Consider the following 21173-nt stretch of genomic DNA (forward strand, 5'->3'; position numbering starts at 1 on the left):
CCTCCACCCCTTGTCTGTGAGATCCATCAGGCTGTGCCCCTCCCTCCCCCTGGACTTGGGGCTAAAAAGATCCCTGGGCTTTATCCAGCCGTTATGAGCCAGCCTCTGTGCTGTATAGACACGTGAATACTCATGGTGCTTCTGAGATAGGACTTGACACCTCCCCATTTTCATGAAGGACACAGATTCAATGCTTTCTCAGAGGTGATGAGACAGGGCTGGCAGGTGCTTCCTGGAGCTAAAAGTGGCAGAGCTCCTTCCGGGCCTGTGCCCTTTGAGAGGGAGCTAACCACTCAGATGCCCTCCAGGCAGGACATCATGTTTGGTGCCTGAATGGAAAGACTTCACTCTCCCCCGTGGCCTCCTTCCTGTCTCTTAACTCAGGCCCCTTCTGCCTGTCACATACCACAGCCCAGGACAGCTGCCTGGCTGTGAAAGGGCCCAGTGTGAGTGGAATGCAGGTCCCCGCTAGGGAATCCCTGGGTGTGGCCTGGCGTGCACCCACCCTTCCGGGTCATCACAAACTCGCCTTTATCTTGGCAGAAAGCCAGGGTGCGAGCTGGCAAGACTTTCCCCAGCAGCCCCGGAGACTCACTGGAGGACCAGCTGAAGCCCATGTTGGAGTGGGCCCACGGGGGCTTCAAGCCTACTGGGGTCGAGGGCCTCAAACCCAACAACAAGCAACCAGGTGGGAACGGGTACCTGTGGCAGCCCCCACTGCCACTGTTGTTGGGAGATACAGCCACCCTGAAAGCCCCTCCCCTGACCCCCACTTTCCAGCAGCCAGTCAGCCCTGGGATCCCCCTCCCCCTTTTCACCCAGTGAACCTCCAAGGCAGTGGAAAATAGCCCAGCCTCATCCCACTTCCTTAGTCACTTTCCTGGTAAGGGTCAAGTGCGTATAATTTGGAATTGAGTCTGTTCTGAAAACTTAGTCATCAGGAGGTCAAAAATAATTAAGCTATGCTTATTGAGAAAACTAGGAAAGTGATAAAACCCCGCAAACCATAAACCACCTCCTAACATTTTGACCAATACCATATTTCCTCCGTTATAAGATATGTGTGGTTTTCACATTGTCACTCTCCTGAAATCCAGGATGTCTGAATCCAGGATTTGTCTTACAATCCATTTAACGTAGTTTTTTCTGTTTTGTTTTGTTCCCCCTTCTCCCAAAAAAGTGGTTAATAAGTCGAAGGTGCGTCGTGCAGGCAGTGGGAAGTTAGAATCAAGAAAATACGGTATTCCCTTCCCATCTTTTGACTATACACTATTTCCTCTGCACTTTTTTTTCTGATTTCTTTGCACATACAGTGGCCACTGGAAAAGTCAACCTGAACTCTTCACCCACCCTTCACTCCCAACCCTCACAGCTGCCCTCCAGGTTAACCATGTTGGGTGTGCACATCCTTCCAGCTTTTTCTGTACACTAGTTGGATTCCTGCTTTCCTTTTATTTCTCAATATTAATGGTTTAAGCACTGTCAAATGTCACTATGTCACTAAAGGGTCTTTATGATATTTAATGGCTGCATAATTTCCTTTCCTAGGAACAAAGTCAAATTGAATCATGTCCCTTACAGATTAAACTATAGATTGAATAAAAATATAACTGGCTTTTATAGAAACAATAAACAGAAGTCACATAATGTAAAGTTTTTCTAGTGGCCACATTGAAAAGAGTAAAAAGGAACAGGTAAAATTAATATTAATACATTTAATTGTACCCATATCCAGTATTTTAGCATTTCCAACAATCAGAATAAAAAATTCAGATATTGGGCCCGGCCTGGTGGCGTAGTGGTTAAATACACACGTTCCGCTTCGGGGGCCCAGGGTTTGCTGGTCAGATCCCAGGTGTGGACATGGCACCGCTTGGCAAGCCATGCTGTAGTAGCCGTCCCATGTATAAAGTAGAGGAAGATGGGCGTGGATGTTAGCTCAGGGCCAGTCTTCCTCAGTAAAAAGAGGAGGATTGGTGGCAGATGTTAGCTCAGGGCTAATCTTCCTCCGAACAAAAAAAAATTCAGATATTATATTTCCTTTTAGTACTTTGAAATCTCATGTGTTTTGCACACCTTACAATGTATCTCAATTTGGATGCAAAGTTTTCATTGGGGATACTTGATCTGTATTTTCATAAATGTCCAAGATGTTCCAAATGAAGTAGCTAATGGAATCAATTGGCAGTTTTTAAATTTACATGGAAGTTGAATGTAAAGTTCAGTTCACAAGTCACACAAGTCACATTTCTTTCAAGTGGTCAGTAGCTCAGTGTGGCTCGCTAGCGTGCTGACTGTAGACGGGTTTCAGAGATCAGCTGCAGATTAGGTTTCATCTAGTGTCCTTTTTTGCTGGATCTATAAGGATGCATTCTTTTGCATCTATAGCTGTTTAAAACCCTATGAACATGTGTTAGATACATGAGGGTTTTGAATTATGTCCCATAGTAGGGCGCTACAACACCAAGTGTGGACCCCTGTAATGGCCCTAATGCAGCTGACACCAGGCATAGCATAGTCCTGTCCCAGACCCACATTTCCCCTGCATCTTCCTCCTCCCCAGCCTCGGCTGCCATCTCCTTCCCTTTCACAGAGAATAAGACCCGAAGACGCACAGCTGATGACTCGGCCGCCTCCGACTACTGCCCTCCACCCAAGCGCCTCAAGACCAATTGTTATAACAACGGAAAAGACCGCGGAGAAGAGGACCAGAGTAGAGGTGAGGGCAGTGGGCGAAGAAGCTAGTAGACTCTTATTACCCATTGTTAGGACTGGGCAGGTCTTAAGGACTGCTCAGCGAGGGAGTGTGGCTCTGCTGATCAGCAAGGGTCTCCTTGACCCCATCTCACACCTTCTCTTTTCTCACAGAGCAAATGGCCTTGGATGTTACCAACAACAAGAGTAGTCTGGAAGGTACTGTTCTCTCACGTGTAGTCCTCCCTTCTCATCCTGGGTAGTACTCAGTCCTGCCGCATCCTGGCTTGTCTGCCCTGCTGACATTTACTCCGGGGCTCTGTGCCTGGACCTCAGGTCAAGATGTAGACATCTTACTGGCTACATTTTGTAGAATGAGTTGCCTGACCATCTCTGTGGTCTCCTGACCCTTCCCAAACGAGCTGGAACTGTCTTTGAGGCAGACACATGTCACCTATTGTCACTGTCAAGCTGACTCTGGTCCTTTCTCCCAGGCTGGGAATTGCCACTGGAATGGAAACTGCCCAGAATGTATCTAACAGAATTCAGAATGTGCGAGCAAGGCTTGACCCTCCCTTCCTTCCCCAGCCTGATGTCCTCGGTCAGCAAATATTTACTGAGTGATTACTCAATGCTGGATAGGAAAACAACACAGCTCATGACCAGAGAACCCTTGGGAAAGCTTTGGTTTAGAGCCATCCCTGACAGTCCTGAGAGCCTTTACTCAAAACCCTCCCAGCCCCTAAGACAGCTTCACCCATCCGGCTGCCTCCTGCCCTGGCATGCTCCGTCACAGCATTATAAAGGCCCCGCCCGCCCATCCGTGATGTGCATTAGTCCTGACCTGCTGCTGAGGTGATGGGAAGGCAGGAGAGCCTAATAGGAAAGGACCTGGGTTCTGAAATTACAGCCACGGCTGTGGGTAGATTTGGTCATGGATAAGTCCTATCATGAGATTACTGGCAAATTGGCCTCCCCACAAATTCCCCAGAGTCCCCAAATTAAAGATAAGCATGTCCCTCTGCTGGAGCAGCCCTTGCTCAGAGTTCTGCCCCATGTCTTCCACCTGGGCCGTGCTTTTGCCTGTCTTGTGGTACCTTCTGCTCAGGGCTGTTGTACTGGCCTTTCCTGACCTCTGGAATGGAGACAGTGCAACTTTGAAGCCCTATTGAAAGGAACAAAGTATGAAGAATCCTTGGCATTAGCGTGGAGTAAATGTTCAAGAATAGTTAGACCCAAGGCTTCAGCAGCTGGTGTTGGGGCCGTGATGGCCACAAGCTGCCTCTCTGCCTTTCTTACAGATAGCTGTTTGTCCTGTGGTAGGAAAAACCCCGTGTCCTTCCACCCTCTCTTTGAGGGTGGGCTCTGCCAGACGTGCCGGGTAAGTCCCGCCCCACCCCAGATGCCCTGCTCCTTTCCTCCACGGCTTCCCTGTCCTTCCCCAGGAGAAAGCCCGGGTGTGTGAGCATCAGGGAGGGCTCTAGTGAGGCCCTCCTGGGGCTGCCCCCTTCACAGGGGGCAGTGGTGCTGCAGCAGAGGAGGCTGTCTGCAGTGCCACCCAGACCCCGCTCAGTTGTCCCTGCACAGGGCAGCAAGCCACCAGTGACTTGTTCTGTGGCTGCATCCTAGGGCCTCAGCCAGCGAGCAAGAGGGGCCTGGCGGTCCCTGTTCTCCGATTTCACGGGCGTTTCTCTCTGGCTGCCAGGACCGGTTCCTCGAGCTGTTCTACATGTACGACGACGATGGCTATCAGTCCTACTGCACCGTGTGCTGCGAGGGCCGAGAGCTGCTGCTCTGCAGCAACACGAGCTGCTGCCGGTGAGCTTAGAGCCCCCGGGTGAGATGGCAGCTGGGCCCCCGGGCTCCCAAGCCAGACCTCGGGGTTCCTGCAGCCCGTAGGAGTCTCTGGCACAGGGACAGGGAGCCAAATTGACTTAACAGGGCCCAGAGTTGGTATTCTGCAGGGGCTGCGATGCTCATGTCCGAAGTGGAACAGGAGTGTAGGGATGGGCTTCAGACAGGCATGTCTGAGTGGAGAACGAGGTGGGAAGTCTCCCTGGAGACTGGCAATTCTGGGGGTTTGGGGAGCTCTTCTGTGCAGAGCCACTGAGCTGGGGATGCACAGGTATCTGAGGAAGAGGTTCGTGTGCCCCAAACTACACTGTAGGGCTCTCCAGCCCATGGGGCAGAGCAGCTGCTGCTTCGAGGAGGCATTAGGCAGTGGGTGCCCTCTCCCTGGGGAAGGGGGATATGATATGCAGGAGAGCTGCGCAATGACGAAGGCGTCCCTTCCCTGCCCCCACCTGGCGTAGGTGCTTCTGCGTGGAGTGTCTGGAGGTGCTGGTGGGCTCAGGCACGGCGGCACATGCCAAGCTGCAGGAGCCTTGGAGCTGCTACATGTGCCTCCCGCAGCGCTGCCACGGTGTCCTGCGGCGCCGCAAGGACTGGAACGTGCGCCTACAGGCCTTCTTTACCAGCGACACCGGGCTGGAATACGTAAGCATCCCAGGGCTTCAGGGGTCTGCAACACCCCAGAAGCTGGTTGGACAGAGTCCATGGAAAGATCCATTGTATAAATGAGCATCTGCGAGCCTCAGACTCAAGGGACCCGGCTAGTTGACACATCTTCTGTACAATTCTCAGGCTTGTCCTGTGTCTCTTTCTCCCTTCCTTCTTGGCCTCTCGTTGTGAACTTTCAGGGGCCTGATGAAAAATGGTTGTAGATCTAACCAAGGCTTCTGAGTTAGCAGAACTGAAGAGCGGAGGGCAGCCTGTGACTTACTGCTGTTTTAGTGGGAGTGGATTTTTCTGGGCTCCATTCTACAGATCTGTGAGGGAGGCCCCAGGTCACTCCTGTACGTGTCTTCTTGTCTGTGCATCTGTATCAGAGTCTCACCTGTGTTTCATGTCTAAGGGTGGAACGGCCATTCTGTGCCAAAGCTCCTGAAGGGGTCTCAGCTAAGAAATAGGGAAGCGCAGGGTTTGAATCCTTCAGAGGAAGGTCAGCCCTCACCTCCCCAGAGGTTGAGCCTTCCACCTGCACCTTGACCTCCATGACCTCCTTCTTTAACCTGGCAGGAAGCCCCCAAGTTATACCCTGCGATTCCTGCAGCCCGAAGGCGACCCATTCGAGTCTTGTCCCTGTTTGATGGAATCGCCACAGGTGAGTTTGGAGTTCACCTTGGGAGACTCACCTGGTCCCGGGGTCTGTCTTCAGTGCCACGAAACATCAGTGGGACCTGTTCTGAGAACACCACTGGCTCCTTGTTTCTCTCCTTAAACCTCTCCACTATTTCACCCACTTGGCCCTCGTTTGGTCCTTTTTAAAGCCATGTATGTCTTAGCTGTTGCATTTTTTATTATCTGTGTAGGTCTGTTGGAAAATTATTTTTCATTCCATAAGCATAGATATATTGGAGATTGATTAGGCAACTCTTCCTACTAATATCTCCAATCATCCCTTCCATTCACCCAGGTGTAGAATAAGCATAGCCAACATGTGTGGTGCCCCCGGGGCTTTGCCTGATGCAACTCGGCGAATCCTCAAACTTGCCCTCAGCTATTAGGAATACGTTTGTTTTACCAGAGCAGGAAGCAATGGAAATGAGCTGTTCTGCACTTAGCATCATTTGTACTTATGTGTGTACATGGTGTCCACCTGCCAAAAACATTGACAGCTTTTAATGGCCCTCCAGGTCATTGCCAGCTGCTTGTTTTCACCACTTTGTTCGGTCCTAAAGACCTATTTGTGTTGACACAGGTAACCCATACTAGGATGGAGCCTTGGCCGTTGCTCCCAGACCATGAATTTCTTTTGTAAACATGGTTTTGGTGAAGGTCCCTGTCTGTGTGTCTGTGTTTAACTGTGCTGGGGTGGTACATGCTGGGAATTGGTCATGTACCTGGCAGGTTTAATAGATCCTGCCACTGTGCTGAACCTGATAAATATTTTCTTCACAAAACTCCTCACTCCAGAGAGCCTAGTATGGCCAGTAGGCATTTTCTGTGACATCTGCCAGCGTTCACTTGAGGACTACCATGTCCTTGCTAGGTCTGGTCTGAGCTCTGGCGATGACTTAGAATCACTGGAGGGAGGGGCCGTGGGTAGGATGACCCTGGGTACATTTTCTGTCTCCCTAACCCCACACAGGGTACTTGGTCCTCAAAGAATTGGGCATTAAAGTGGAGAAGTATGTCGCCTCAGAAGTGTGTGAAGAGTCTATCGCAGTTGGAACCGTTAAGCATGAAGGCAATATCAAATATGTGAATGACGTCAGGAACATCACGAAGAGAAACGTGAGGCCAGCCTCTGCCCTGCTGGGCTCTGCAGCACCTCCTGCTCTTCACCCCCTGAGTCCCAGATATCCTCACACTCCCCTTTCGTATGCCCAGAGTTGTGGGAGAAGAGAACCTGTGGTCACACCAGGCTGTGTCACACCAAGACCCACAGTTTGGAAATCATTCAGATCTTAGGGAATCTGGAGCATTAGGATTTCTTGGGTCAGAAGTGGAGTTAAGAGACTTAAGTGACTAAGCAGGATTCTAGAGATGGGTGTTCTTGACAGGTTACCTGGAACCTAGGCTGTCCGGCCCTCCATTCCACTGCCCACCCCTCCCCTAAGAGTGACTTGTTCTCTCACAGATCGAAGAATGGGGCCCCTTTGACTTGGTGATTGGTGGAAGCCCGTGCAATGATCTCTCCAATGTGAACCCTGCCAGGAAAGGCCTCTATGGTGAGCATCTCTTCTTTCTGGTGGCCCCAAGGGACCCTATGTCACCTGAGTGTGGTCCCGGAGGAATGGCCTAAGAAGGAGCTGTTTGTTTTTGGCCAGCCTTACCTCTTGCCTCTATCCCTGCCCCATTGTGTATCCTCAGTCCCCAGAGATACTAATAAATATTGCCCTGCTGATGGCTGTGTCCTTAGTCATTCCAGACGACTGCAAGTGGAAGAACCGTAGTGTATTATTAGCCTTAGTTGGGGAGCATTGGGAGCCCATTGGTCTGAGTATGGAAGGGTGGACTGAAAAGTCTGAACTTTCTGTCTCTGCTGTCTTCTTTTGTGGGCTCAGAGGGCACAGGCCGACTTTTCTTTGAGTTCTACCATCTGCTGAATTACTCACGACCAAAGGAGGGTGATGACCGGCCATTCTTCTGGATGTTTGAGAATGTGGTAGCCATGAAGGTCGGTGACAAGAGGGACATCTCTCGGTTCCTGGAGGTAGGTGACCTAGGGTCCTGATTTTCAAGACAAGATGGGTGTGGAAGGCCCTTCTGGCATTGGGGCTTGGTGGGTGTTTCCAATGTCGGGAATGATTTCTGGGTTCTTGAAGGAAGTTGTGCCTAGATCCAAGGGTAGTGGAATCAGATGGGTTGGTTCTCTTGAGTACGTGGAAAATACATGATCTCTAACCTTACCCTGAACCCTTTGAAGTCAGAGCTGATGAAACCATCTACTTTTGGAGGCCCCATGAGATTTGACTAAAATTTTTACTCATCCTTGTTCTGAGAACTGCTGTTTTAGGGGCCACAGGCAAGTTAATTATCTACCTTATGATGCTTAATAGGCATCAAGTATCTTAGTAAATACTTTTTATGTGCTTAACTCCTTTAATTTTCCCCAATACTTTACAGCTTCAGTTCTGCTAAAGAGATTATAGGACTGGCTAGTTCCTTCATGCTGTGTCAACCTGGCTGGTGGTGGCACATGCCATGGATTGCCAACACTGCATTCCTACAGCCAAGACCTTGATTGCCAGATTTCAGTTGTGAGCTGTTTTTGCCACCTCTACAGAGCACATTCTGTAATCTGGCGTGTCCCAGGGCATACCCTCTCTCAGAACCTGCAGGTCATATCTGGTCTCTTTCCCCCATTAATATAAGGACACTAGCTATGTCCATCAGTCAGATTCTTGATGGGAATTTGTCTGTCCCCTGGCTGGCAGGAGCTGTGTCTTCTCCACAGCTGGGGGGCACAGTCCTTTCACCCCCTAGGTCAAGCCCTGCACTGGCTCCCACCTTAACTCTGACGTAGGCTCCCAGCAGCTGCCTTCTCTCTCCCCACAGTGTAACCCAGTGATGATCGATGCCATCAAAGTGTCTGCTGCTCACAGGGCCCGATACTTCTGGGGCAACCTGCCTGGGATGAACAGGTAACAGGGGGCTCTGAGTAGGCCAGGTAACAGCCAAGTTAAAGGCAGCTAAGGGTGTGATCCCTGGCTGTCGACTGTTGTGAGACCGTCATATTCGAGCCTTCTAGAAAAAGCTGGTTCTGCTGAGAAATGGCCATACCCTGGGCTTCAGATCAATCCCTGGTGTTAAGGGTTGATACATGTTAGGATGACAGCAACAACCTGGGAATCTCAGGCCAGGATTCCTCAGTCTACTCTGACTTGTTCCTGCTCGGCCCTTGGGCCTGTTTCTCAAAAGGGCCATGTGCTTCACCAGACTGACAGTCTTCTCCAAGCCCAGGATGCTGATGCCTCTATACCCCACCTCTTCTCCTAGTTGCTGTCATCTTGGCAAACGGAATAAGATTGTTAGACATGTCTTTCTCCCTGCCCCTGAGATGAAGTGACCCCTGGACTGGGCCTGTGGTGACCAACCAGGTGGACAAGCTGAGATGACAATTGGTAGCCCAAGGCCTTTCTCCTTTGGATTTTCTTAACCAACAGCTTTTCCTGAATTTTCATCAGTCCTTTCATATTGAAAGGCAGAAAGCAAATTGCTGAGGATTAATTATCTAATGTTTCAGGGAGAACAACCTGCTAATTAATTTAAGAAATTTGGAGATAGTGTGACATCCCAGACTTGCAAATTAGTTAAGCTTAAAAAATTTCTCCTTTGGAAGAAATTGTTGGAAGCATAATAACTCTAGCATTGAGCAAAATGTAGAGAGAAGTGACAAGGTAGTAGAGTAGCTTGGAGGATTTTTCTTGGGTATCTTGCATTTTTATTTGGCTTATCAACCAGTCAAATGGTGCAATGTCCATGTCTGGCATGGAATAGACTCATTCACTCAATACTTGAACTCTCACACTGTGGCAGGCTCTGGTACAAGTGGTGCCATTGTAGTAGCGAACACAACAGACATCAGTCTTGGCTCTCATGGAGTTGACATGCTAATGGGGGTGATTAGAGAAGATATTCAATGATTTCAAGGTCATGGCTGGAGTAGGACATTGGAAGCATTGATGGGAAAGCTTCTCCTTTTAGCAGAGCCCTAAATGAAGGAAAGGAGCCATGCAGTTATTTGAGAGAAGAGCCCTCTAGGCCAAAGGAAGAGGGTAAGGGGTGACAGGGCATTCACAGCTCAGTTCAGAGAACTGTTTTCCTTTTTGGGGAGTGACTAAGAGAGGAGGACAGAGAACTCAGAGGTATGGGCCAAGTTATGTGGGGCCTGTGGGTCATGGTGCCACTTAAATTTGCATTGGCATGGGAGTTCACAGGAGGTTGAAGCCATTGAGTGTATCTTAGATTCATGGTAGTTTCTGGTAGAGTAGACTATAACAGGATGAGGGGCAATGAGACAGTTGTTCAGAGGACGCGGGCAGACTATAATTATTGTTTTGTGCCCTGGGAAATACCATCCATACACACAATGTGAGTGGTGGCTCCAGGGCATTTGCACCTTGGGGAGTCCTGTGGAACTTAGTAGGAAGAAGATTCTAGATAATGTGAGGGGAGGATAGGACTTGCAGAATGTGCAGATAGACCGTCTTGAATGTGGAGTATGAGATGAAAATAAGAGTCAGCAAAGATGCCACAAAGTTTTCTGCCTGAGTTGTGATAAGAACTGAGCTGTAGTGCTATTACTGGGCTCTGCCGGGATCTGGCATGGGTGGCTCAAGTGAACCAGAGCTCATAGAGCCAAATCCAGCCTTTAGGCGAAAAACCTGAGTGTGTGTTTAGATCTCAATCCTAGAATCAACACAAGTTAGGGCTGTGCTGTGTCCTTTTCCTCCAGGTCCCTCAGCTCTCTTGGGTTCACCGAAGAATTGGGAATGGGGATAGGGTGTCATTTGAATCCTAGAAGGTGAGGTCAAGGAAATCTGAGAGAGTCCAGGGAGACATTTTGTGATTCAATGGCCCCTCTTGTGGACATCATTTCCATTCTTATGTCTGATTTTTTTTTTCGGGGGGCCATGAAGTGGGTAGCTGTGGTGTCTATCAGCTCTGATGCAGAGCTCTTGCTGGTTTCTGCTCTGGAGCTGCTCAAGCACTTTGGTTTCTAAAGTTCTATCTCTTCCCCTTCTCAGGCATCTGTCTGCCTCTCTGCATTTGCAAGTTTCAGTGGTGAAAGTTACAAGGGCAATTAGTGTTCAAGGAGCCACTTCCTGTCCCTCTATTTATACTCATTGAGTCCTTAAAGCCTCCTGAGGCAGCATCGCCAGCAGTGAGCCACCAAATCATGGTTTTGGGGTGCTAGGTTTAGCAAGTAGACCCAAAAGATCTAATCCAAGCTCCTGAGACATGAAGCTAGTGAGCTGTGGGGCCATGACTTGCTCAAGGTCATCACTCAGCCAGTGAGCAGTGGGGCCATGACCCACTCAAGGTTATCACTCCACCAGTGAGTGGTGGGGCCCGGACAGTAGGCATCTCCAGACTCCTCTTCTGGTGTGCTTCCCCTGTCCTGCTCTCTTCAATGGGAGCCTGGCTTTGACTAATATTAAAATTTGGGAAGGGGGAGCATTCATTCCTGGACATCAGGCTGCCCCCTCAAGGGGCTAGTCTGTCCCTGGCCTCAGCACAGGCTGGTGCTCATGCCAGGATCATTTTCATCATATATTTGTCGCTAAGTTCTTTGCCAGAGCACATTTTGCAGCCTTAGGCCCTCACTCCCACTTTGGGAGGTGCCTAGCCGAGGCCCCTTTACAGATGGTAGAAAATAATGGGTTTTGGCTGTTCCCAGGCCTGTGATAGCATCAAAGAATGATAAACTCGAGCTGCAGGACTGCTTGGAGTTCAATAGGACAGCAAAGGTAAGATGTGCTCACAAACGACGGTCTGTGCCATGGCCTTCTGGGAAATGCACTCGGTGACCTCCAAGCAGGGGCTTGATGTACAGTTTGTTCATGCCCCTCCCCCCACGTGGCTCCCTGGTGCTGGGCCTTTCCCCACATAATTGTTCTGTCCCATCTGCAAGTACAGAGTAGGAGAGGTTCTTGATAAACAAATAATCAGTGAGAAAAGGCAACTAGACTTTCTAATTGTGAATGCCCCCTTCATAGAGACAGAAAATTTCAGCTTGTCCTCCTAGTGAGAAGTGAGTAATTATACTTTTGCCAAAAAAAAAAAAATTCTCTACTATTAAGTCATAGATAATAATATTAAGAACTCTATAAACTTAATTCTCAATGTTCACAATCAAACTAAGCTCCACTCATTTGAACCCTGGTTGACCATCCTCTATAATCTGGGTGATTTTTACTTTTGCTTAATCTTGCTGTTCAAGAACTCTGGTGTTTTCTTCGTCCCCCTGTGATCTCATTCATGGTCACTGTTTTGTTTATCTCTTGTTCTCTTTGAGGCTGGGTCTTCCTGTTCATTAACTTCTTGGCGCTTGTGGGAAGCACATAATGTTCTTGTCCTTCGGACTCTTTTTCTCATTCCCTCTGTGAGCCCAGGCTGCCACCCTCTCCCCCACCTGCCCTCCCTCCTCCGCCTTCCCTAGATGCTTCTGAGCCTTTACTGACCCAGAAGCCTTCCTTCTGTGCTCACTCCATGATGTCGTTTTGTTCTCCAGTTAAAGAAAGTACAGACAATAACCACCAAGTCGAACTCGATCAGACAGGGGAAAAACCAACTTTTCCCTGTTGTCATGAATGGCAAAGAAGATGTTTTGTGGTGCACTGAGCTAGAAAGGTGAGCAGGGCTGCACGTGGAGAGGGAAACCCCGCAGACAGACAGAAAGGGGAAGAGTATGTGGTGGAGGCCAGCCGCACAAGTGGGCAGCTGCTTGTCCTCATTCTGCATGGTCTCACTGAACTTCTCTGTTAGTGGGGCACCTCTTCAGAGCCAGTCCTTATTTCCTGGCCATTCCAGAAATGGCAAAAGGGTGGTGGAGGTGAGCAATCTGAAACATGAAGTCATCAGCACCATCTGTCTGTGCTGGCTGCACTGCCCTGATGTTTGCCTGCCCCAACGTGTTGGGACGCTGGGATGTATGAAGAACCAGCTAAAGCAAACCCCACCAGCATGCCATTGCTCTTTCTCAGAAGATTCCTTCTGCCAAGTTGCTCATTCTAAAGCTGATTCCTCCTTAGCTACAGTCTGTCTTCTCCCTCTTTCATTATTTGGCTAAGTTGGTAGTTTATTTTGATTCAAAGAACCACCTCTCAGATTTTAATTTTCCTGTTCTGGTTTCAATTTTTTTTCTTTCTTGTTTATTTTGTTCTTACTGTTGTGTCCTGAAAGATTTGTTAGAGTATTTTCATTCCAGATGTTTCAGTTCTACAACCAGGTTTATTTCCTCTGACTTAACAATAGTTTTCTTGGTATAAAAGTAAGTTATGGTTAGTAGAAAGAAACTGGTGGGTAACTTTGCCCATTCACATTGTGGTTAATTCTGTATTTTAAGACTCAAGCCTAACATTGCTGGGCTAGATCTGGGATACAGGGGTTGGTGCAGATGGCTGTCATTATGTAGACAAAGCAAGACAGGCCAAAGGTGTTGTAATGTTGGCATGTTTCTTAACACCCATTTGGCCATTGGCCCATTGGTGTGATTTTTAGTATGAGGTTGTAAACCCAGGGAAGAAGGAGATGCAGTGTGTCGGGAAGCCTCTTAGCAGACTTGGTAGAATCCCATAGAGCAGACGCTTGGTGTATTGGGTTGCCATCTGCCATCAAGTCAGGCTTGGCCCTTGATCCAGCAATTGGGTTTGAAAAGGGAAGGAAAACACAGGATGTTTGAGTGTGTTCACGGTAAATTACCTGACCACCTGATAATTGAAAATGAGGTCCATTTTTGCAAGTGTCCTCATTCTTTATTAAGGAAATTGCCTAACTTCTCTCATTTTGTGGTTTGAAGACAGATACACGTCTGTCTGCTGGCTGTCTGTCTTAGCATTCGTTCATTCATTCATTCATTTGAGGAAAGTCCACTGATCACCAGCTATATGCTAGGACCACAGTGCTAGTGCTGGGGATGCACTAAACAGACACTCTCATTGAGGGACCGTGCCCTTAGGACAATCATCTGTGTTCTGAAGAACAGGTGGATCTGACCTCTGGGGGTCAAGAGGGCTCATGTAAAGGCCCAGTGGGCCTGATGGAAGGGATGGGACAGAGGGCAGAGAGAGCGGCGTCCTGTTGGCCATGGTGAGGATCTCCCGGAGGTGCTAAGCAAGCTGCTGGGGGCATTTCTGACTCCCTGTCTTTTTACTCTGGTGCCTCCCCAGGATCTTCGGCTTTCCCGTACACTACACGGATGTGTCCAACATGGGCCGTGGTGCCCGCCAGAAGCTGCTGGGGAGGTCCTGGAGTGTGCCTGTCATCCGACACCTCTTCGCCCCCCTGAAGGACTACTTTGCTTGTGAATAGTTCCCCAGGCGCACTGGGGCTCTGGGGCTTGTGGGGCAGAGCCAGGACCCAGGAGGTGCAGCCCGAGCTCTGCCTCTCCTCAGCTCAGCTGTGTGGGGTCACACTGCGTACCTCGGCGGGAGCAGAGCCGCCTGATCCCCTTCTGGCAGGGGAGCCCTAGGTGCCACCTCCTCATGCACAATTCAGACCTGGCCGCTGGGAGCGGCCGAACAACGGTGCTCATTTTGTCTTCTCTGAAAACTTTTAAAACTTGAAGTAGGTAGTAAGATGGCTTTTTTTCCCTCCTGGGTTCATGGCTCAGAGAAATGATGGCTAAGATACCAAAACCACAGTGCCGACAGCTCTCCAATACTCAGGTCAATGCTGAAAAATCACCCAAGCCAGTTGTTGCAAGACTTTAATATTTTAAATGTCTGCAGCTCCTTGTTTCCAGGAGCATGCAGTGGTAGACGTGTAGCTACGGGACATTTTAAGGGCCCAGGATGTTTTTTTCTAGGGCTAGCAGAAGAGGAAATGATGTTTATGTCTTTCGTGAATTTCCCCCGGCACGTCCCCCAGCCTCAGTGTAAAGGGCTGGGATGCGATGTTGGGGCCCATTTAGAGTATTTTCCACAATGATGATGATTTCAGCAGGGATGACATCATCATCACATTCAGGGCTACTTTTTTCCCCACAAACCCAGGGGCAGGGCCACCCTTAGCTAAGTCCCTCCCAGCGACTGCAATGGAACCCTCCGGGGAGCTCAGGAAGGGGTGGGCTGGGTTATATAAGCTGCCATATTATGTAGACAGGTGTAGCTTCTCACTATCTTCCTATTCCCTATATGAGGGGAGTGAAGGAGGAGGTTTAGGTAAGACCCCTCCCCGACCCCCCCAATTTACCCTCCAGACTACTTGGCAGGCACATGTCCCCAGATGAGAAGCACGACACCCTAATTCCTCATCCTTTTTCTAAACTCAGAAGCAGTGACAGCCAGGGGCAGAAGCACATTCCTCTCACTTTCCCCTCATCTAAGAGATTGCAGGGGGAAACTACAATGAAAAAAGCTCGACCCTCCCTCCAGAGGTTTTTAAGTCCTTTTTTATTCCATGCTAAGTCATTTTTTACGGGGAATGGGAGGTCGGACAAGCTGCATTTCAGAAATGCTGTCGTAATGGTTTTTAACACCTTTTACTCTTCTTACTGGTGCTATTTTGTAGACTAAGGAATGACATTGACAGATTTTGTGGGAGTTCTTTTATATACTTTTTTTTTTTTAAAGAATCTCAGACTTCTATTTTTATGTTTTAACATTTTCATAATTTTTTTTTGTAACTGGAGCCACGTAACAAGTATGGGGAAAAATTGTGCCTTGTTTCAACAGTTTTGCTAATTTTTAGGCTGAAAGATGATGAATGCCTAGAGTTTACCTTATGTTGAATTAAAATCAGTATTTCTCTATAACAGTCTGGCGTCCCTTCTGTTCTTTTGCAGGTCAGATGGGTGGGTCATGGGAGGGCCTGGTTACGGTGGAACGATGTGTGGTTTAAGTAGGTCATTCATACAACAAGCACAGTGCAGGAATCCCGTGGTGACTCCAAGCAGATGTGGAGCTTGTGGTCTAGCACCCTGGTCCCCACACTCCAGTGTATCAGCATCCTCTGGGAGGCTTGGGAAAGCAGAGATTTCTGGGCCCTGCCTCCAGAGTTTCTGATTCATTAAGTCTAGAGTGGAGCTTGTGAATTCCATGCTGCTGCTCCAGGGATCACACTGGCCTAGAGAATGGGTTTCTAAACCTTGGTTCCTAATACAAGTGACTAGAGTGATTAGTTAAACGCTTGATGTCTGGAACAGTCATCTCAAGACTATTTCTTACAGCTCTTGGGTAGCTCATCAAGGTGATTAATGACGCAAGAATCCCAGGGCTGATTTCTCCCAGTTCCTGGTGGCTTTGTGGAATTGCCCTGCTCCACTGCCCCCAAGTTGTGGAGTGGTTCAGCCACGTTCAGCAAGGGCACTTGGCCCCAGTGAGAATTGGTTGGGAGTGGCCCCGTGATTCTAACATAGCTGCCTGTGGCCTCACTTCTTTGGCTAGAGTGTGTACCTGTTGCAACTCCCTTCAGTAGTAACATCTGAAAGTTTACCTGGGGGCACCCAGCCACAGCGTCCCAAGCCCAGAGCCCAAGGTGCCCTAATCCTCACGTCTCACTACTTCTGTCCTTTGGTCAGGGAAAAGGAGCCGATGAAGATTTCAACACCTCTTCAGAGGTTAATATTGGTCAGCTGGTGTGTGCAGAGGGCGAAGGGTGTGTAAACGAGGTGTACAGAGCATCAATTGAGCAGTAGTTGGACTTGGCACCTCTCTGAGCCTCTCAGTTTCCTCATGTAAGAGAGGTCACAACCATGGCCACCTCCATGATTATAGTTGGGTGCCTCAATAAGGTCAAGTTCCTAAAGGGTCTGGTCTGGAGTTGCAGTGGAGGATGAGAAACCAACTGTTTTCAGGTGCAGCTGGGCTAGAACAGCCCAGGTGTGAGTTGCCATGGTGAGACAATTGGCAATTAGCGTGCTGGGCTGGCGCTCCTCTCTGAGGCGTTGAGACCCAGGGGCCTTGGCAGCCCTGTGAAGCCATCTTGTGTACAGTGCTGCACCAAATGGCAGGACAGGATGAAGCGAAATAAACAGCCCCGGCCTCGAAACCCTAAGAGAGGAGATGGACTAGCCCTCCAGGTGAGAGGCCCTTGGGTGTCCTGCCTGCTCCTGGGCCCTGCTAGGGGAGGCCTTGGAGGAGCTCTCGGAGCGGTTTTTTAATGTGTTTTCTCAAGATGGCCAGGTTCTGAGCTGAGTGATCCCAGGCTTGGTGGCAAGGGGACAGCATGATGAATGTTTCGATCTGGGGGGATGGGTTTGGAGTTTGTGCCACACGTAGGCCTTTTAAGCAGTGGCTTGGGGCTGTATCTGGGGTCTAGCATGTTGCCATGTCACTTTGGGCAGGTGACTCTTGGGGTGGAGATCACAAATCCTACCTGCTTCCTAGGGCTCTGAGTGTTCACAGGCACCGTCTGGGTAAAGCCTGGTGTCTGGTGTGCAGTAAGCCCTCAAATGTATTGGATGGCATTGTGATAACGAAAGCCATTGATCAATGCAACATTAATGACTGGGTGCTGGTAGCGAGGGTAACATCAAATATTTATTAATGTATTAATGAAGTATTAAAAAGGAAGGACAGCAATATTCCCCCAGGTTGTTGCACAGGAGCTGGGCTGACTGATACTGACTGTAGCAACAGCAGCATCTGGTGTGGAACTTGTGTCCATCACGGCCCCTCACATGTTGGGGGATGCTGGGGAGAGTGGATAGGGGTGGCTTTGGCATCCTCCACCCTAGAGGCCTGTGGAAGGGATCTTGCCTGGGGGTGCAGAGACTGGTCTCTGGACAGTTCCATAGCTATTTGGTGGGGGGTCACCACCAGACAGACAGGGTCTGCTATCCAACCTCAGTCCCTCTGGTTTTCCAGCCAGCTGCTTCTTGAGGTCTGCACTTGTTCCTTGATTCCTCTCTGCAGCCAGCCTGGGTGCTGTTCTTGGCTTCACCTCCTCCTAACTTGTGACCTTGGGTGTGCTCCATAGCCTTCCCATGCCTCAGTTTACCCAACTGTAAAACAGATGATAATATCAACCTCATAGGCTGTGTGGATCAAGTGATTTCAGTGTACGTGAAGCACGTGGAAGAGTGCTTTCGGGTAGTGCTCAGTGACCAGCAGCTGCTTGTTTGTTACTGTTAGAGAACTCTGCTGGCAACCCTGATGTGAGGCTGTAACTAACCAGGATTTTAGGTAAGAGAAGTGAGACTCAGAGAGGTCCCATAGCATAGCCAAGGCTACACAGCCCGTGGTAAAGGAGTTGTGAGTTGGAATCTGTTGTGTGAAGCCAGTCTACTACTATTTCTCCTTGGCCTCACCTACATCTATTTACTTTTTGGGTTTGTGTGTGTGTGTTTTGTTTGGGCTACAGTTTGCCTGCCTTCCTTCCTTCCTCCTTTCTTCCAGCCTACCTTCCTTCCCTCCCTCCCTCCTTCCTTTCTGCCTTCTTTCCTTCCTTCTTTCTGTTTAACCTTATTTATTTCTTAAATTTTTTTTATTTTAAAATAATTTCAGATTTACAGAAGATACAAGAATAGTACAAAGAATTCCTAAATATCCATCACCCAAATTTTCTAAATATTAACATTTTGCCACATTTGTTTTGTCATCCTCTCTGTATTAATATTATTTGTTTCTGAACCATTTGAAAGTAAGTTGCAGACATCTCTCTACCATTAAATCCCGCAGTGTGTATTTCCTAAAAACCAGAACGCTCTCTTATATAACTACAGTACATTTATCACAGTCAGGAAATGAATGTTTATTCACTTCTTTATCTAGTCTGTAGACCTTATTTAGATTTTGCCAATTGCTCCAATAGCGTCTTTACAGAGGAAGGAAAATAAATATATATATTTTTGTGGTCCAGTATCTATTCCAGAATCACACATTACACTTGGTTATTTTTGATTTTTACAACTTTTAACTAATTGTGAAATACACAAACAGAGCAGTGCAGAAATCCTGGTGCCTCCGGTCTTATAACCTACCTGTGCTCTCTGAGCTTTGCTTCATCCTGAGGTCTTGGCATTGCGGAAAGAAAACAGAGGCTGGCATTACTGGAGGTGGTTTCTGCATACTCTGAGTCTCTGCACCTGCTGTCCTCTGCCTGGATTAGCCTTCTCCCCTTTCCCAGACCGGTCCTCCAGTTCTCACTAATATCCAGGAAACCTTCTTTGCCCCGATTCTGGGTGGGATTAGGAGCCATTCCCTCATCTGCATGCTCCGTCCCTGTGGGGGACAGAAGAATCTATCAGCACAGAGCACTCTGTATTATAAGTTCTTTCTTTTGTAAGTGTCTGCTCCATGAGCTTGTGAGGTCCTCCAAGTGGCTGAGACCTCCCAACACCATTTTTTAGTTCCATAAATTTATCATACAATGGAAAACTCAGGCTTTAAAGTCATAGTTTTTTGATTTTGGAGAGGAGACTCAACAATTTCTGTCTGTGAAAATGAGATTACTGTACATACTAAAACAGTTCCTTAAAGGCTCATATGAAAGTCCCTGAAGCTATTTCTCCTGCTAGATGGAAATTCTTTTTTCTTTCTGCTCTCTGGCCTGTTGCAGTCAAGGCTTAATTGGACCAAGAATAGCTTGGATAGCCCCCTCCTCAGGGAGGAGAGTGGACGCTGAGCAGGTCACGTGCCCCTCTCTCATCTCTTTGGCCACTGTCTCCTGGGAGGGTAGATGAGTTTTACTTTGGAGGCCCTTACTCAGAAACCTCCTGTGATGCCCTGTGTCTGCAGAACCAGGTCCAAGCTCTAGTCGGGCTCTTGAGGCTCTTCTTGACTTGGCTTTCTCCACGGATCTCATCCCCAACACTAACGTCCTCCCCTCAATCCAAAAGGGCCTTTAGGTAATGCTGACAACAATTAATTGACATTAATTGAATGCTGACACCAATTGAAAGGGACTCAGAAATCACTAACATTTACTGAGCACATCCTATGCGCTAGGAGCAGTCTAAGAACTTCACACACATCTCATTTAATTCTAACTCTTAGCAGAGTGAAGATCTGAACCCAGACCTGCTGGCTTTGCTACTCATGAAATTTGCTTAGCTTCTTGGGAACTTAATGTTCTCCCGTATAGAATTGGGGTAACACACGTTGCCCCAAAGCACTTAAGAATATTTATCTTTACTCGATGATCCATGCTTCCTATCAATTCACTATAAGGCTAATTACTACTATTTCTCAAATCATTTGGTTACAGGGCTTTTTGCCGTTTCCTCCTGCTTGCTTTTTCCTACCCCAGCCCCTTTGCTGGGTTAACATCTCATCTTTTAGGGCAAGTATCGTCTCCGGGAAGCCTTCCCACACTGCTCAGGTGCGGTCATCACTCCTTGTGATGAACTCTGGGAGCTCTACATACCAGAGAGACAACCAGCAGTACAGGTGGTTATAAAATTCAAATGCCTCCAGACCGGCTGATAAACAGCTCCTGCCCAAACTCCCCACCCCATTCTTCCCTGAACATCTGCCCAGGCTTCAGCAGCTAACTGGGTGAGACCTGGCCCGGAAGGGGCCTCCAGGACCCCACTCCATGCAACCCAGGTGCCCTCATCCCTACCGCATACCGCTCCTGCCTAGCACAAAGTCTGGTTTGTGATTAAACAGCGATTTGTGTCATTAATTCTGTCCTCTGCCTCCCCTGTTAGAGTGAAAACTTAAAGACCTCAGAGGCTGTGTCTGGTTTTCGCTCACCATCAAAGCCCTAGGGCCTGATTGACCAGGGAAAATAAATATCTGTTGAACACATGAATAAATGATATCAAGACAAAGAAACCAGCTGGAAACGTGGAGCAGCCTCTGATGCTGGACAAGTCAATCGGCCTCTCTGAGCCTCAGTTTCCTCTTTTGTAAAGTGGGTGTAATTCATCCTTTTAGCAAGTCTCTATTAAGAACCTATGTGTCAGGCACTGGGACACAGCCGAGAACAGGACTGTGGAGATCTTTGCTTTCGTGGAATTTACGGAAAGGCAGACAATAAAGGTCTAAACAAATAGACGAGATGACTTCATAAGGAACCCAGAGGAAAATAAATAGATGATGAGATTAGAGGGTGGTCACAGAATGTGTCTCTGAGGTGACTTAAATCTTTCCTCATAGCGCCTATCAAGTATCTTTATTATCCAATGACCCATTTTTGCAGAAATTCATTGTAAAACCAATTTTTTTTTTGGCTCCTGGGGTGGAGAATGTGTAACTGGATCCCGCCTTCTAGGCGGAGTCACACACGGCCCGATGCAGGATCTCATTGGCTGCGGCGGACCACGTGGCTGTATTGCTCCGGCGGCCGGCGCCCCGCCCCTT

General features: G+C 48.5%; 1 protein-coding gene across 10 annotated transcripts in view; it reads left to right on the top strand.

Moving 5' to 3' along the window:
- Positions 1-15676, top strand: part of DNMT3B (DNA methyltransferase 3 beta) — a 38712-nt gene extending 23036 nt beyond the window's left edge. For 5 of the 10 annotated variants that reach the window (XM_023626330.2, XM_070248042.1, XM_023626331.2 and 2 more), the window contains 12 exons: positions 544-688; positions 2594-2719; positions 2869-2913; positions 3996-4075; positions 4400-4512; positions 5007-5190; positions 5773-5857; positions 6845-6990; positions 7337-7427; positions 7764-7912; positions 8758-8843; positions 14094-15676. In XM_023626330.2, the coding sequence (XP_023482098.1) occupies positions 544-688; positions 2594-2719; positions 2869-2913; positions 3996-4075; positions 4400-4512; positions 5007-5190; positions 5773-5857; positions 6845-6990; positions 7337-7427; positions 7764-7912; positions 8758-8843; positions 14094-14235 (1392 nt within the window). In that variant the 3' untranslated portion in view covers positions 14236-15676. Of the gene's footprint in view, positions 1-543; positions 689-2593; positions 2720-2868; positions 2914-3995; positions 4076-4399; positions 4513-5006; positions 5191-5772; positions 5858-6844; positions 6991-7336; positions 7428-7763; positions 7913-8757; positions 8844-11602; positions 11673-12436; positions 12556-14093 lie in introns of all 10 variants that reach the window. The other 5 variants (XR_011431124.1, XR_011431125.1, XR_011431126.1 and 2 more) reach the window with 2 other exon arrangements.
- The last annotated feature ends 5497 nt before the right edge of the window (positions 15677-21173 follow it).

Source organism: Equus caballus, chromosome 22 (assembly GCF_041296265.1).
Source record: "Equus caballus isolate H_3958 breed thoroughbred chromosome 22, TB-T2T, whole genome shotgun sequence".
Taxonomy (NCBI): Eukaryota; Metazoa; Chordata; class Mammalia; order Perissodactyla; family Equidae; genus Equus; species Equus caballus.